The 18,887-nt window shown below is 36.8% G+C and overlaps 1 protein-coding gene across 1 annotated transcript in view; it reads right to left on the reverse strand.

Moving 5' to 3' along the window:
- The window catches only part of STARD13 (StAR related lipid transfer domain containing 13), a 383,288-nt gene that overhangs the window by 294,344 nt on the left and 70,057 nt on the right, over window positions 1-18,887 (reverse strand). Inside the window, exon 3 of the mRNA XM_032611028.1 lies at window positions 13,192-13,225. Within this exon, the coding sequence (XP_032466919.1) occupies window positions 13,192-13,225 (34 nt within the window). The remainder of the gene's footprint in view (window positions 1-13,191; window positions 13,226-18,887) is intronic.

An 18,887-nucleotide genomic window follows, 5' to 3' on the forward strand; every position in this document is an offset into this window, starting at 1 on the left:
ACTTACAAATAATTTTAAAAGATTTAACAGACATTTTTTCAAGGAAGATATGCAAATGGCCAACAGGCATGTGAAAAGATGTTCAACATCATTAGTCATTAGGGAAATGCAAATCAAAACCACAGTGAGATACTATTTCATACCCATTTGGATGGCTATAATAGAAGTCAGATAATAATAAGTATTGGTGAGGATGTGGAGAAACTGGAACCCTCACACATTGTTCGTAGGAATTTAAACTGGTACAGTCACTTTGGAAAACAGTTTGGCAGTTCCTCAAAAAGTTTAACACAGAGTTACCATATGACCCAGCAATTCTAAGTATGTACCCAAGAATAATAAAAACGTATGTTCACACAAAAATGTGTAGATGAATATTCATAATAATATTCATATAATCATAATAGCCAACAAGTGGGAAGAATCCAAACGTCCATAAACTGATAAATAGATGAACTAAATAAAGTTTATCCATAAAATGGAATATTACTCAGCAATAAAGAGAAATGAAGTACTGATACATGCCAAAATGTGGAAGAACCTTGAAAGCATTATGGGAAGAGAGTAACGAGGCACAGAAGACCACATGTTGTATGAGTCCATTTATATGCAATGTCCAGAACAGGCAAATCTATAGAGATAGAAAGTTGATTAACAGTGGCCAAGGACTACAGGGTAGGATTAACGGGGAAATGGGAAGTGACGGCTAATGGGTGGGGGGTTTCTTTCTGGAGTAATGAGAATGTTTTCAAATTGATTGTGGTGATGGTTGCACAGCTCTGTATACAGGGTAAAAACCACTGAGCTGTACACTTTTTTTTTTGAGTTGTACACTTTTTTTTTTGAGTTGTACACTTAAATGGGTGAAATGTATGGCATGTAAATTATATCTCAATAAAGTTGTGTTTTTAAAAAAATTATGTCCTGTTAAAAAATAAAAACACACACTCTAGAACCAGATTACCTAGGTTGGAATCTATCTTTACCACTTACCAGTTATGAATCCCTGAGCTATCAATAGTTACTTAATTTTTCTGTATCTAGTTTCTTCATCTGTAAATGAGTGAATACTTCCAGCTGAGGTCTCAAGGGAAATTTTCACAGAGGTGGAATTTGGGCTAGTCTCAAAGACAGTGTTTTTATAGATTTAGAGATGAAGACCTTAAAAGGGAGGAGAGAGGAACTCACAATTCTGGAGGAGCTACTGTGTGATAAGCATTCCACATACATTAACTTTATTTAATGCCCCCTACTTTGTACTTATGAAAAAATTGACTCAAAATGAAGTGATTACATGACCAAGTAGGAGTTCAATGGCCGGCCCAGAAGCTCCTGTGTCTGGCCTGAGTGATGGCTGTGAGGAGGCAAATACAGACAGCTGCAAGAGGGATGAGCTGGAGGCTGTCTGACAGCATGGGAGGGGGGTGGGGGTAAGTGGCAGTCAGACTGTTTAGGAACTCTGATGGCCAGACAAGTTTTCTGGATTTCATCCCATGGGTGATCGGGAACATGCCTATAGGGAATAGGAACTGCCTATAAAAAAAAGGCCATAAGCAGTAGGGATGTGGATGTATTTTACATGTAAAAAGCTAAATTCATTTTGTATGTTATTATATAACTCAAGTGTGCCTTTCAGAAACCTTACAATGTTACTCAAAATAGGCATAGTCTGAGAAGCTTGCCTTTAGTGAATTTTCCAGAAGAGAAATTGGTTTGCTTCCACAACTGAAAGATGACTTTTATAGATGAATTAAACTCCTATCCAAGGCTGAGAGTTTGTTAATTTGAGCTGCTGATTGTTATCAAATGACAGATGGATTTTGATGGGAGTTTTTGGAGCTAAGAATAGGTAATAGAAGTTTTAAAACTCATTGAAATTCTCAAAAGATGAACAAAAATTGTAGTCTCACTTTGTACAAGAGCTCAGTGAAAGGGAAAACCACCATATATGTAATTATTCAAATGGCACAACAGATTTGCATTGCATACTCATTTATTCAGTGGTGTTTTGTTTTTGACTAGCAGCGTGAAGTTTTGCCTGTGCCTCCTACTTGGAAAGAGATTCTTTCAAGGCCATCAACAAGCAGAGTGTCCAGCAAGCATCTGAAGTGCCTAGGGGCTGTTAGAACTGGCATGCCACGGTCGGCACCAGGCAGTTGAAGGAACAAGTTGCAGATGCACACCCAGTCCCATTTTAGGTGTCCCAACCTCAAGTCATGCTGCTAGATTAGTGCCTGTGTGTGGAAAGTTTCAAATGCAAGGGTGTGCTTTCTCTCTACGCCTCAGTGGAGATCTTAAACCTCCTAGAAGGGTGCTTTTGGGGAAAAAAATGAGGGAGTGCATTTTTGTTTACTGCAATAACTAGGAGCTTCTACTAGAATTTAGTGACTATCCTGAAAGCCATGGGACAGGCATGCCCAGGGAAGAATTGCCCTGCATTCTGCATGATTTCCAGACCTCCTTCCACATAAATTATTATCTGAGCTTCTCTGCAACTAGAACTTAATTCCATTTTAGAGACAAACAGAAAGTAGTTTTTACATGGTTTTAATACACACTGAATTTTCCAGCAATGAAACTACCACGTAAATTGTGGGAAGGCTAACATTTAGTATTATTTAGACTTATTTTAAAATGTTAAATATGACCATCTATGATTAAAGCATTTATTTTGTAATTACCTAGGTTTTTCAATACTGTTCCCATGCATTGATTATACAATTTCTCTATAGTTTCTTGTAGTAAAGCTTTTTCTAATCCATCCTCATTTTCTGTTGCCCATGGAAAGAAATGATCTCTAGTGTCTTTTTAAATATGAGTCTGACTGCATGCATTGCCATGAGGTGGAATTTCAAGAAAGGAGATAGGTTTTTTGTTCTCTGTCCCATGTTATAACGCAGGGAATTAATTATTATGACACCATACATGAACAAAGCTCAGCTCATTTGCAAGAAATCAAACTTTCTCATTTTCTCTACATAAGAGTTGACAATTTGTCTTAGCATCTAATCTTTACTTTAATTAAGGTTATTTTCTTTTGCCTTTTATCATACACATAAGTCTGTCTGTTATTACTCATCTCGACCCTGGTTTTATTCTAATTCTATCCTTACCTCTACTCCTTCATTTTCCTGTAACTCTTCTACCAAGTGGCTTTGCATATTCTTACCTCTTTTAAATCTAAAACTACTCATTATAAGCATCAGCCTACTTCATTATATCTTCTAATATAATCAAGCTGAACATTATATATTAAATACACAATCATTTAATTGTAAATTACTTTCCCTTTATTTCATTATATATTAAATACACAATCATTTAATTGTAAATTACTTTCCTTTTTACTTATTACACTTCATTTATTATGTTGCTTTTCAAAATTATGTGTATCTTTTATCCATAAATTTCCTTTCAGAGTGGTAGAGTGTATTTATTTGTTATAAAACTTATTATGAAATAATTGTTATATTAAGTGGCCATAGTACTTCTATTATTGAAGCAAAACATATTTTTTACCTTTTATATCTAAGGAAGCAGAATGTGACTTATCCAAGATAACATATAAAGAATGAGCTTTGGGCTTCCCTGGTGGCGAAGTGGTTAAGAATCCACCTGCCAAGGCAGGGGACACATGTTTGAGCCCTGGGCCGGGAAGATCCCACATGCCGTGGAGCAACTAAGCCCATGCGCCACAACTACTGAGCCTATGCTCTAGAGCTCGCAAGACACAACTACTGAAGCCCACGTGCCACAACTACTGAAGTCTGCAGCACCTAGAGCCCGTGCTCCACAGCAAGAGAAGCCACCACAATGAGAAGCCCGCACACCGCAACAAAGAGTTGCCCCACTCACTGCAACTAGAGAACACCCGTGCACAGCAACAAAGACCCAACACAGCCATAAATAAATAAATAAATAAATAATAAAAAAATAAATAAATTTATTTTTTTTTAAAAAATGAGCTTTGATATCTTAAAAGTTAGAACATCTTGATTTCTCCTTCTATTCTTGGTTTATGGCCTCGTATCCACCGTTAAAATGCTTTACCATGCATCACTTGGCTACTCAGTAAATATAAGTTGTAGTTGGAGGTGATTATGAGAACTTGGTATAGAGCTAGTAAGTAAGCAACCAATAGCCACTGTATATTGACCACATGCAGGCATCATACTCAGAACTTTCCATCTGTTATCTCATATAAGCCCCATAACAATTATGCCAAAAAGGTATGTTGTAATGTATGCTTGCAGATTAGTAAAATGAGGCTTATTTCAGTAACTTCTGTTACTTCAGTAACTTGCCTTTGATGACGAGGCTAGTAAGTAACAGGAGCCTACACTCAATCTTCAGCCTGTCTCTAATGCCCACATGTTCTGTCTCTAAAAAGAAGAGTGTTCTTTAGTTTTGCATTAAGAAATGTAAAAGGGGGCTTCCCTGGTGGCGCAGTGGTTGAGAGTCCGCCTGCCGATGCAGGGGACACGGGTTCGTGCCCCGGTCCGGGAAGATCCCACATGCCGCGGAGCGGCTGGGCCCGTGAGCCATGGCTGCTGAGCCTGCACGTCCGGAGCCTGTGCTCCACAACGGGAGAGGCCACAACAGTGAGAGGCCCGCATACCGCAAAAAAAAAAAAATAATAATAATAAAAAAAAAAAAAAAAAAAAAAAAGAAATGTAAAAGATGAAAATAATATTTTGGATTGCAGAGGGAAGCAGGAATGCTTTCAATAATTCCACTAAGGAAATCAATAATCCCTACAAGTATTTCAAATAAAAACAATGGAGGAGAAGACACTATAACTCACACCGGTGGCTTACTGATTTTCCCTAGCCATGCCATGATGATCCCCTTTCTCACCACTTAAATTGATTCACTAATGTTGCTCCCCACAAGACTGTGTCAAACAGCAAATCACAGAGTGACTTACAAAAAGATGTTATCATTTGTGCTATCAAAATGTGACTAGTCTGAATCGAGATGTGATGTGAAGTGTGAAATACTCCCAAGATCTTAAATACTTACTACAAAAAAGTGAAATGTCTTATTAATATTTATAATTTTTATTTTATGTTGAAATGATATTTTAGAGATATGGGTTAAATAAAATATTCTGAAAATTAATTTCATTTGTTTCTTTTTACCTTTTTAATGAGGCTAATAGATTTTAAATGACATATTTGCCTCGCATTTGGGGCTTGCATTATATTTCTATTAGTACTGTTATGGAGCATATGCGTTTTCAAATAACCAACGTTAAAATCAAGTTGTGGGAAAAAAATTGAAGGACAAAAGCAAAACAACAAACAACACTCAATACCTGGTGTGCTAGAAAAATTATTTGACTAAAGTTTCAATGTTAGTTTTGTCTGTCAGTCAGTAGAACAGATGCATACATGTTAACAAGTCATTTAATGCCTATTAACCTCAGTTTCTGTAAGATCAAGACAACAACTACACAGTAAGTTCCCTACATACGAACCTTCAAGTTGCGAACTTTCAAAGATGCGAATGTGTGTTCGCATGTCCAATCACGTAAGTTAGTTCACATGTCTGTTGTACATTGTCATGTGCGCTTTTGTGTACTTTACTGTATGGTACTGTATAGAGTACAGTAGTACAGTATCTTTATTTCAAGCCCAGGGTGTCTGGAAGCAAGCATAAAAGCAGCGGTATACAGTTGATTGTGTTAGTTGGTTACCCAGGCTAACTTTGTTGGACTTACAAACAAATTGGACTTACGAATGCATTCTCATAATGGAACTCGTTCGTATGTAGGGGATTTACTGTATTGCTTACCTCACAGGTTGTTACAAATGTAAAATGCAAATTATTTCATTCGTTCATTCATTCAACAAAAATTTATCAAGAACCCAGTATGTGCATGTACCGAGGATACAAAAAATAATAAATTGTGGTCTGCTTTCGAGGATATAACTTCTGCAATAGAAGATATAGAATGTTATAGGAGATATAACTTCTGCAATAGAAGTTATAGAATGTTATAGGAGCCATGACAGGGAGGATCATAATGTGTCGTGTGCCGGTTTACTCTGTTTGGGGGATTAAGGGAAAGTTCAACAGAAGAGGGATTAGCCTCTGATCTGCCTCTTGAATGTGCAGAGGGATTTACCAGGTGGGGAGGTCAGGGAACATCTTGTCTTTGTGTCTCTGAGGAGTGAGAGAGCAGGGGGTGTTCAGTGAACAACGGGGGAGATTAAAGTGCTGGCCAGTAAAGGAGGAGAGGGGTGCCTGTGTTTCCATGTCAGAAGGTTCTGGGCTGGAAATTTCTGATGCAGAATGAGAGGAACCCCAATTACTTGCCAGCTGTTGGTGATGGTGCCCATATTCTAATGTGATTTTGGAATCTTTGTTCCTTTCTTAGAGGAGGATGTTAACAAAAGTCATACATATAAATTATCGGAATGTAACTGAATAGTATTCAATGATTAATTTCTGTAAAAAATTATATGGGGCAGAATATTCTTTTTTTTTTAAGCATATGATCAGCCCTTTGGATTAAGACAATGTCTCATAAAAGGTCCCACATTTTCAACTGGATAATTTCAGGGCTGCCTAGGGGAAGGGGCAGCTTCACAAAACAACTGGAGCTTACAAAAAAAACCGTTTAGACCTACCAGTATTTCCAAAGACTGAATTAGTGGCTAGAGGTAAATATACATCAAAGTTACTCATCTGTAGTAATGCTGCAGTCAATATGACTGAAAATTTTCCATGGGACTATATTTATTTGTAATAAAATTGCAGTGAAAATAATGGTGTGTGAATGATGGTTTCAAGATTATATATTTAAATATAGCATACTTATAAAAGGCAATTTCGAAAGCAAAAATTATGGCTGCCTTTTAACTCTGGTATTTTCCTTAATGCACTATTTATGGAGATTGCATTTCAAGAATAATAAATATAAACATGGACTAATCTTAAATCTATTTACAAGATGTGTGTATATCGTAGAACCTCAAAATGAAATAATATTTTGTTTTCAATATTAACTTTATATTATTTAAGAAACCAATATGCTATGCATAAAAGTAGAGAGATCTATTTTTTTAAGATAACAAATAAAAAGATAAAATCATGTTGTTATTGAATAGAAAATTTTTATATTTTCCTTTCAGATCATGAAACAAATAGGACATAAGGTGAAAGAGATGTTTTTCGGCTAAGGTTTATTATTTGCAAGAAATGGTACTGAAAAACAAACAAATTAATCTTCAATGTTTCTGACTGAAGAAATTATTGATTATATCAAAGAAAGATTCTCTTAACAAGAAAATACTCTTTCCCTGCTGCCAACCAATTAGCTACCAAGTGTTGTATCTGCTTTCTGCTTTCTGGTCATGATCTCATCTATTCAAGGTCTCTCACCCTCTAGTAGAATCTGCCTCATTTCCCAAAAGACCACAAAGGGGAGAAACCAGGTACTGATTTGTCTTTTATCATTTACGGTTTGCTCAAGTCTGGCTTCCTCCAAAGATACAATAGAGGCAACAACAGCAACCATAAGATCAAACCTCTTTCTTTGCTTCAATTTTGGTCTCCAGAACTCATTTTTTATAAATGATTACTATTTATGAGGGGACATTTAAATGAAGTTTTATTAAAATATTTGCAAAAGTAATTTTTCCTTGATTTTAAGGATCCTGCCTGTGTCCTTGCCATATTTATATTCTAAATTTCAGGTATATAAATATAACAGAAAATATCTACATTTTGATCACTTTATGTATTGTTTGTTTATTCTCTTCCCCACTAACTGTGAGCTTCTGGAGGGAAGACACTGTCTTTTCCTTCTTTGTGTTCATTATGTAATGAATCATAATGCCTATGCAATAACTCAATACATTTACGAATACATAAAATACAGTGGTTGGACAAGTAGTAGCAACGAGCAACTCCCAGGCCCCCCACCACCCCATGATCCCACTATACTCCTCAAGAAGTATTTGTTTAGTGAAAAGTACATGATCTTAAAAATCAAATAGAACCAGGTTTAAATTCTAACTTAGACACTCATTGAGCAATTTAATCTTACTGACCCTTATTTTTTATATGTAAAAAGTGAGGACAATACCTCTTACATTACAAGGTTTCTTGAGGATTGAATGAGTGAATATTCATAAAGAATCATCATAATCTAGCACACAGTAGGTACTCAATAAACTCTGATCCTCTATCTTCCTCTAATATCCCAGACTTATCCTCTTCAAACTGGATACTCAGCAACGTGCCAAGAATGTCACAAAGCCACTGCATAAACACATTTGTCTTCCTACTGCATATATATTTTTTCTAGATGGCACACAATTATATTAATACAAAACAGTTATTCAGGAATTCTTCTAGTCATCAAATGTTTTTGAGCACCTGTTATGTAGCAGCAGTCTGCTGGGCACAGGGGATAAAACAATCAATAAGACATGGGCAATCTAATCTAATGGAAAGGAAGGAAGGAAGGTAGGTAAGAAGTGAGGAAGGAAGGAAAATGGAAGGGAGGGAGGGAGGGAGGGAGGAAGGAAGGAAGGAAGAAATTAAATTCTGACAAGTACTGTGAAGGAAACAAAAAGTTGCAGAGCTAGAAATTAGTGAGGGGAGGAGGCAACCTCTTCAGATAGAGGGGGCAGAGAAGAGTTTTAAAAGCAGGTGGATTTAGGGGGCTTCCCTGGTGGCGCAGTGGTTAAGAATCCGCATGCCGATGCAGGGGACACGGGTTCGGGCCTTGGGCCGGGAAGATCCCACATGCCGTGGAGCAACCAAGCCCGTGCTCTACAACAAGAGAAGCCGCCGCAATGAGAAGCCCACGTACCGCAACAAAGAGTAGCCCCCGCTTGCTGCAACTAGAGAAAGCCTGCGTGCAGCAACGAGGACTCAACGCAGCCAAAAATAAATTAAATTAAGAAAAAGAAAAAAGCAAGTGGATTTAAGCTGGATGATGAGGAGACAACCATGCTAAGAGTCGGGGACAAGCATTTAAAGTGGAGGGAATAGCAATGCAAAAGTCACCTGAATTCTTCAGGTAAAACAAATTTCATGTTTGCTGGCTTGGCAGTTTCCCTGACTTCCTGTTATTGGGGGCTTTTTGATAGATATTTGGGAAGCACTGCCGCGGAGAAGACTTTGCATGCCAGGTGCAAGAGGTAAGAATGGTGGATAAAAGCCACTCTCCTTTCCATCTGTATTTAAATTGGCAGCTTACAAGGGCTATAAGTAAGTATCCAGAATAAACTGGTACAACTCAAATATGGAGCGAAAGAATGTGAATTAGATTTACATACTCTTAAGCTTTATGCTGCACTTGCATTTCAACGATAGAGATTCATACAAATTAATATAAAACCAAGTTTCCTCTCGGAACACGCTGATGCTTTCCTTTTGCTTCATGTGGGCATACTGCCATGAATGGTAATTGCTTCTCTTTATGTAGCTATAGGAAATCACAATTTTAAAACTTATTAAATTATTGTAAATTTCACTAGTCACACATTTACTGAAAAGCTCTGTTTTCACTAAAGAAATCTTAAGAGAGGGGATTTAAGTTGGATAACTTTCTCGAAGGAGGGATAATTTTATCTCATTTATCTTTGTGTCGCTAAGACCTTGCACAGTGCCAGGGACATAGTAGATGTTCAACATTCTATGAGTTAAAATGAAGTCATAATTTCCAATTGGGGTTGGTGAGGGGCACTGAGAATTTCTCGATCTTGGGCATTTGTCACTACAAGTAAATTCTAATGAAATGGAAGAATGTGTATATTCCATAGCATATGCTTCTGTTCATAATCATTGGATTTGGCTGCACTTTTGACACCCTGTGTGCCCTGCATCTCTAACACTTGGGAAATTATTTTTGTGACAGAGCCTTCATATTCTTGATAATGGGCCTAACAAAACTCTATAACACAATGAAGCTGAGGGGGCAGAAAGTAATTACAGTACTCTCAGGAAGGAGGGATAGTTATGGCCAAGAAACTTGTTTTGAAACTGTGCTTGGAGGAGCTGTCTGTGTTGCCCTAATGAAATTACTGAGAAAAAAATAACATAAGTGATTTCTTTAGATGTGACCTTATTTTCCCTAGGTTTTCAACTCATTTTCTAAATGGAAGAGAAATTTTTTTTTTACACTCTGGAAGCGAAATGTACATTGTATGTGAAGAACAGTTTATCAGTACAAGATTCAAATACTCTTGATCGTGAGCAGTACTGGAATTTGGCTTTGGTCTCCTATTTACAAATTGAAGAAAGGAAAAATACGTACCATGAGAAACTGAATTTAAGGACAGATTAAGTCAACTACAGCTATATGGGTTAGTTTTTAAACATTTATATTCACTTTTCAAAAATGAATTAATTTTTCATTCTATTAGGAAGTCATACCATAATATGTACCATTTATTTCCATTTTGACTTTTTATCTCACAAAGGTCACAGTGTTGATCGGCATAAACTCAGAATTTACTCCACTGTTACCATAGCAAATATTCCTTCCACAACTAGGCTGAAATATTTTGGTCCTATTGGACAGTTTATACCCCTTAAAAAAGAGCGTAGTTATTTAGTGACACCTTCTCTTAAACTATTAGTGAAGGTAACCACATCAACTGGCCTTTAGACCACCTCCTTGTGCCTAAGCTTTTCTGCTTGAGATCACTATTACATTGGGTTCCCCATTTATCTCTCTCCAGAGACTGAGACCAGAGGAAAATGTGGATCAGGTCACACAAGAAAGAATCATTAGGAAATCACCTTACAAGGGCAGACAGTGAGGCTGGGTCACAGTATGTCCTTTTTCTATGTCATGTTACATCTTACGTCTCTCTATATTGAATAGCCTCTTCTGTCTGACCTCTATATTACATCTTTGGTAAAACACACAGAGAGAAGCTCTTGGACACTCCAATCAAGAAGCAATGATGGGAAGCCAAAAATGAGGGGATCTGACTCCACATTTTACAAACAGCAGGAAGGAATGACCATTAAAAATTTGAATCGTAAAAATAATTTAATCTGAAAGATGAGATAAAAAAAGAGAACAGCTGTTATTGAAAAACCCAAACTTATGGACTATTTTACATTTGCATGGAAATTTGAATTAGGCTTCAAAAATTCTCCTCTGATTTACATGTGAAGAAAAATTGTCCTCAGACTTCCCTCACCAATATTTCCTACTCCCAAAGCGCTTTCCATAAAATTTATGTGAAAACTGATTTGACTCTTTTCTAGTTTCTGCTGGCCTGCTTGCCTATTCTTTTTTTTTTTTTTTCTGTCAAGATGAAACACTAGCTGGCAGAGTGCATAAGCAGCTAAAAATTGAGCCTCTGGTAGACTGAAGCCCCACTGCGTGATACCTGAATACTTGTAGATAAGCTCCACATCCAATCTGGTGCATTTACACCGGATCAGAGTCGCCAAAGACGGACTTCCTCATTGGAGATTTGTTAGAAAAGTACTTGTCAGTTCTGGCCAGGAGTTAACGGCAGCTGTTTCTTATTTACTCTCTTGACTGTAGCTTTTATGTGATGGAAAGTATTTTTTAACTATAACAAGTTTGATTTGCTTATGATAAAAAGAAAATAAATCTATCACATTCTAGTTAAAACCTTCACATGTTACTTTTTTGTGTAAATCCTTCATTTGGTGATTTCTGGAGTGAAGCACAGTCTTTGCTGACGTAAATTCAAGATCAACTCTAGCTCAGGTTGGAATTTCAACAAGAGAGGTGAAGCACAGAGGGTTCTACTTATGGCATAGTTTACAACTGGGACACATTCATAAGATTTTAAAAGTGGGCTTTGCTTATTCCCTACTTAGGTGTCAGTTGGTTGAAGGTTATGTATTGTTAAGGTCTCAAATATAAAAATGGATATGGACAAAACTGTGCATGCTTGATGCTACAAACATTTCACAGAACAGCAAAAGCAAACTCAGTCTGGTGATTTTGCTACAGCTGGTGGGCCCTGCACACTTGTTGGTCCAGTGTGAAAGTCTCCTTACAAATCTCCCCAGGAGACAGAAGAACAGCAGATGACTATATCCCAGAGACCCAATGCTGATGCTAATTTGAACTGAAGCTGAGATCTTGGGTATCTGAATAGGGACTAAAAGTTTTCTCCAACAGATTAAAGAAAAAGAGGTCTTCGAAAACGAAAACAATGATGGTTACTGAAAATAAGGGCAGCATTAGAGTATTATTTGTTAGTGGCATTATTTGACAAGATTATTTCAAAAAAGCCTTTAAAGGTATTAACTCAGAGAAAAGAAGTTTTAATTTTTTCATTGAACTTTTCCAGAAACACATTATCTTCATTATGTAAAGAATGTGTATAGTGGAGTCACACAAAGTTTTTGAAGTGGCTTCCTTTCAAGTGTAAACATTTAAATGACCATATGAAGTAAGGACAAATGAGAAGATTCAGAATATGTCCACAATGACTGTTCAAATAAAGAACTGTTCAAATAAAACAACAGCTGCTAAACCGTTGGTAAGAAGTGGTGGTTCAGGGGATTGTTAGCTGTTATTTTATGTAGTTATTGAAATAAGAAATTCAATAAATTAAGATGTAAAACATTTAAATTAAAAAAAGATGTAAAACATTTTGATTTACGCAGAACATTTCCAAATACAGAAGCTATACAAAGAAAAATTGCTACCCTTTTTTATTGTTAAGAGGACTCACCTGAGCAGTTGTTTTGGTACGGGTGTAATCTTTCGTTACTACTTTATCTATAGTATATATTTCAAGATAAAGCCTGGTTAGGCAAAGGAATTTCTTTTTTTAATTTCATTAAATTTTTTTTGAGATATGGTTCACATATAACAGTATAGTAGTTTCAGGTGTACAACATAATGATTTCACTATCTATACAACATATTTGTATAGACAGTGAAATGATCACAACAGGTCTAGTTATGCAAAGTAATTTCTATCCGTATGGAACCAACTGTACAAAACAGGAATTAAACCCACAATATGGCTGCACGAGTACCAGGGAAAAACTGAGTGAACTGATCCAGTTTTCAAGACGTAGAATATACTCTAATTTAACATCATACTGTGACTATCAATTATTCAGCAAGACTTGTGGCATGCTTAAATTTATAGTGACTAGGCAAGGCTCTTCAAACAACTTTTATAGGTAAATAGTAAAACAGACTTCATCAAAGAGACTTACCTGCTCTCTCTTTGCTTTCTTTGTCAGACAGCACCTGTATAAAAAAATAAAAACTCTCTTAATATCTCAAAATTACACCGTCTTCATCAAGAATATCATCACTGAGTTTGAAAAAAAATCAGATTGTAAAATTAGAATCGAATGGCCTCCAGAAATGAAAGTAAAATACCAATTAGGGTATTAGGATTGAATGATTTTAGTGTACACAAAGCATTTGGAATAATACAAGTAATTAAAATACTCATTGATAAAGAAGATGCATGAAGTTTATTTTTCTCAGACTTATGTAAAGATTTACACTATACTATGCGTCCATTTAGCAACTAGAGGAAGACTGAAGTCTAGTTTTTGTCGTCTACTCCACTGTCCTCATGTCACCAACAACCTCCTCAGTGCTAAAACCATCCCCTGCCTCACTTTATCTCTCAGTAACATTATAGCAGCCAAGGCAGCTGAGCACTCCTCCCGTCGAAAGCTTTATCCTTCTAGGCTCCTGTTCTCCCATGCGGTCCCTGTTACCTCTTCTACCTCTCTAACTGTTCTTTTTCATTTTCTTGGTGGATTCCCTTCTTGCCTGTGCCATTCTTGCATATTGATTTAATTTACTTTTGTTTTATTTCATTTTTCAGACATGGCACAGGGCTGGCTTCTCTTTTTACTTTGCACTTTTTCCAGGGTGATCTCATCTACTTTCCATCCATACCCTGATAACCTCCAGATTTATATCTCCAGCCCACATCTCTTTCCTTGAGCTTCAGGCCAATAGAGGAAACTGTTTATTGGACATCTGCGTTGGACATTTCACAGACACCCCAAACACCATGTGTTCGGAGCTCAACATTATCCGCCCCCTCACACATACACCCAGCCCCAAACTGATACTCTTTCTGTGTTCCCATCTTAGTGAAAGGCATCACCATTGCTGTGGACTGAATGTGTGCATCCCTCCCCAAATTCATGTGTTGAAGCCTAATCCCCAATGTGATGGTATTTGGAGGTGGAGCCTTTGGGAGGTAATTTGGTTTGGATGAGGTCATGGGGGTGGGTCCCCATGATGGGACTGGTGCCCTTATAAGAGGATGAAGAGCTCAGAGTTCTCTGCCATGTGAGGACTGGGCGAGGAAAATGGTCATTTGCAAACCAGGAAATGAGTTTTCACCAGACACCACATCTGCCAGTGTCTTGATCTTGGACTTCTAGCTTCCAGAACTGTGAAAAATAAATATTTGTTGTTTAAGCCACCCAGTCTATGGTATTTTTGTCATAGCAACTCCAACTGATAAAAACAACCATCTACCTGGTTGCTCAAATTGGAAACCCAAGGATCATCTTTGACACTTTTCTGTCCTTCCAGTTAAATTCTGTTTATGCCTACTCTCGAATCTTGCTTGAATCTATCTTTTCATTTCTACTTCCACATCCTGGGCAACATTCATGTCATGCTTAGATAATTGCAATAGCTTTCTAACTTCCAGCCTGACTCTATCTAGTCTTATTTCCCCCCAATCTATTCACATCCAGTGTGATGTTTCTAAAATACAATTTGATCATGTTGCTTTTGTTCTTGGAACTGTTCAATGGTTCCCCATTACCCTAAGAATAAATAGAGTTTAGAGGTTAAGATCTATGTTTAGCAATCAGAAAGGCAGTTGCTTGCTGCGTGACCTTCAGAAAGTTACCAAATTTCTCTGAGCCTCATTTCCTCATCAGGCAAACAGGGTTGCTTTGAGGAGTAAGTACAATAATTCATGCGACGTGCTGAGCAACAAGTGTGGCATAGAAGAGACATACAATAAATATTTGTTGATTATTCTGAAGGAATTTCTCAAAAACAGAGACTTATATTTTATTAACTTTTTCAAAGCATCATGTAAATAATACTCTACGAGAGTCACGGATGAAAGAGACAAAATGCTGATGCAGGCACCAGTTTCGTGGAAGACAATTTTTCCACTGACCGGGGTGTGGGGTGGGGGTGATGGTTCAGGAGGTAATGAGAGCGATGGGGAGCGGCAGATGAAGCTTCCCTCGCTTGCCCACTGCTCACCTCCTGCTGTGTGGCCCAGGTCCTAACAGGCCGCGTACCACTACCAGTCTGTGGCCCGGGGGTTGGGGACCCCTGCTCTTATACCACAGTTCCTTGCACCCCATTTTTATTCTCTCTCTCTCTCACCTAATTTTATGTCTCTGTTCACACTTACACTGGGTAAAAGCAGGCTCACAAAAGGACTGATGACTAACAATGAGAAGATTCACTTTTCCCGAGGATATTCATATTTTAAAGGCAACGTCTGATGACAAACACCAAGTACTGAATCTCTAATGGCAAAACTTGAGACACTGTGACCTGGAGGAGGAGAAAGCTCTCTCCACATTTCTCAAATAATATCCAGTAGGTGACTATTTTCTACTCTATAGAGAGAATTCAACTGACTGGAGTAGTGTATCATATTTAAATGGGTCTGACTTGATTTGGAAGCAAATATATTTAATGACTATTTGATTTGGAATAGCAAGTAGAATAAAATTAGAAATTTTATTTACTTTTATTTTAAATTTTATTTACTTTCTAATTTTTGTTTTAATAATTTAAAAATAATTTTTGTTTTAATAATTTTGTTTTAATAATTTTTTTGTTTTACTAAGATAAGTTTTGTTACCTGAACATAATAAAACATTAAGAATCTTTTTTTTTTTTTTTTTTTTTGCGTATGCGGGCCTCTCACTGTTGTGGTCTCTCCCGTTGCGGAGCACAGGCTCCGGACGCGCAGGCTCAGCGGCCATGGCTTACGGGCCTAGCCGCTCCGCGGCATGTGGGATCTTCCCGGACCGGGGCACGAACCTGTGACCCCTTAATCGGCAGGCGGACTCTCAACCACTGCGCCGCCAGGGAAGCCCAAGAATCATTTTTAAATATCATAATAATGTTTTAATAATCATTCAACATAGAAATAGCCCAGTGGGATTCTTCAAGCTCAACTGCTTAAAAATTCTCAGTTATGAGCTAAGAGCAATTGCTGCAGGGAAATGTCAGCCTGAGGGCTTAAAATGGAAACAAAACATAGCAAGTAGGCTTTCTCAATCACTCCTTGAGATTGATTGCTAATAGAGCTACTCGCACATTAATAATGACTAATAATAAATAATCATTGACAGAAGAACTAAAGTCAGATTACTTGATTCCAAAATAAATCAGTGCAACCCAGGTGAAATAAGGATTTCCAGATAAAATAAAAGTATTTGACAGAAGTATGGCCAAGTATCATTTAGTTCTAAATACAGAATGTTGCACTGAAAGGTGCAGAGTTTGAATTTGGTAAATGTATATGGAATATTAAAAATATTAACGTTGTTACGATGAGAAAAAAGTAGAAATTAAATGCCTGAAATTAAAGCAACAAAAATTAGTGTTCTTGAAAAAAAAATTTAAAATATTTCTAAAGTTTAAAGATGTTGGAGATATTTGAAAATGAACCCCTAATGCATGTAACCATTTCAATAGTACATGAAAAATTCAATAGTACATGACACAGAAGTGTAGGGACACTCCTTTCCCAGGAAAACTGATGAGACAAAGATTAAATATATATATTTTTTACTATGTTATGTCAGTTCTAAAATATTCATAAATGTGATGGTGAACATATATTTCCTTACGGATATACAGCAATATTTTAGCATAATAATTTTCATTAAAAATCACTAGATGACAGGAGCTGAAAGGAAGAGGGAATGGGGAGCTATTGTTTAACAGGTATAGTTTTGCAAGATGAAAAGAGCTCTGGAGATGGAGGTGCTGATGGTTGCACAACAATGTACTTATGCCACTACACTGTACACTTAAAATGGTTAAGATGATACATTTTATGTGTATTTTTCCACAATTAAAAAGAAAAAACACAAAAATTAGATGCACATAGTCTATTGCCACTTGTTATATGTAACCTCCCACTATCTTACACTTCAAACCACTCTGTTTGGAAATCCAAATAGAATAGGTCTAAGATCCAAAATGTGACTTATGGGTACATAATAAGGGAACTGCCACTAACCTGGAGATAATCATTTATACTCCCTAAAGTGATCATGAGATTACAGTCAGCTCTAGAAACATAAAGAAGGAAGGGTGCTCTTTGGAGAAAATGTGGGATAATGTCATTCACTGATGCCAGGGCAATTTGATTAAAAGTCTCTAGACAACCAATGGGTTATTTCTCTGGATATTTTATTATCTGTTGAGTGTTTAGTCAACATATAGAAACACTCATGTCTAGCACTATGCTGGGTGTTTGACCCTTTCTCTCTGTTGTATAGATGGCTGAGGGCAGGTAATTATCCCTCTGGAGATTCGGGAACTCTACAACGGTTAGAATTATCTCATGGATAAATCCTAGTAAATTCCTTTGAAGTGTGTCTGAGTCACTTGCCTCGTTTGGTGAGATCCTCAGAAGGTGTTAAGTTTTTAATACCGCTAAAGCCATAGTAATTATAAATCCATGTTCACAGAGTCTAAGAATAACAACATTTTAGGAATTTGTTTTATGAACATGAATTTAGTACACAATTGCTTTTTGGAACAAATTTACCCAGATATGTATCATAGACAAATATGCAGACTAAACGAATAGAACAATACTAGATAACCATAAAAACATCCAGATAATTTTTTATTGGGAGGTGATGGCCCTTGGAGCTTGTGATGATCAATCAAGTCAAATACATCGACTACTATTTTCCAAGTGAAACCAAAAAGCTGTTTCAACATCTGCTGTTCCTGAAACACAAAGGGCCCATTTGTTCCTAGTGCCCTTGTAGTAAGCCTTTAAAAACTAAAAGCAGCAGATAAAATCCCAAAGTAAATAAACTCTTAGGAAAACATGTAAGCCATTTTACTATTTGCTCTTTACTTTGTCCAGAATACACCTGTTGGTTTTAAACTCAGCAAATTATACTCAGCGGTGACCCTGACTTAAACATTACAGAATACTGTCTAAGTAGCAATGAGCAGATAAGGTTAATCACCAGATTACCACTGGAAAGCTGGTTTCCTTGGACAAACATAAGGGATGTGAGTATTACACACTGACTTTGGCCCAAATAATTTAAGACTCACTGACTGTGATGTAGGTGAATATATATCTCAAAAAGAAACTTTTCCTAATCTCTCTCATGTTAGCTACTTAAAAGATTATGCACAAACTATACCTAAAAATGAAAGAGAAAAGGAAATCTTTAAAAGCATTGTAATCTCCAATTCCAGAGTCATTTTAAGGAGCCCTGCTGAGAGAAAAGTTTCAACCAGAGTATCAGTTCATGAAGAAATAAGATGAAAATTTACTGTTCCTTAATTACCATACTAAATTCTCATTACTGACTTTAAATTTGAATTCAAAATATTCCAAGAATAGCCTTGTAGAGAAGTTTCCAAAACTTTTGATTTCTGTAAAAATTCCTTATAGTGGTTCCTACCTAATTGTCAAAGCTATCGCTTCCCCGACTCAGGCTGAGAAAAGCCTGTAGTAACTCTTAGTTAGTGGGGGTGTGGGGAGAAACAGAAGATAACAGATTTCCTCACAAATAAGTACACTATGAAAGCCAAATAAAAAGCTGTTAAAAAGGCTAGAGAGAATACATAACATAATTTTAAATCTACTCTTTCTTTTTATTTGATCTTCACTGATTTCCTTTAGACTTGA

The sequence above is a fragment of the Phocoena sinus genome, chromosome 18 (genome assembly GCF_008692025.1).
Source record: "Phocoena sinus isolate mPhoSin1 chromosome 18, mPhoSin1.pri, whole genome shotgun sequence".
Classification (NCBI taxonomy): Eukaryota; Metazoa; Chordata; class Mammalia; order Artiodactyla; family Phocoenidae; genus Phocoena; species Phocoena sinus.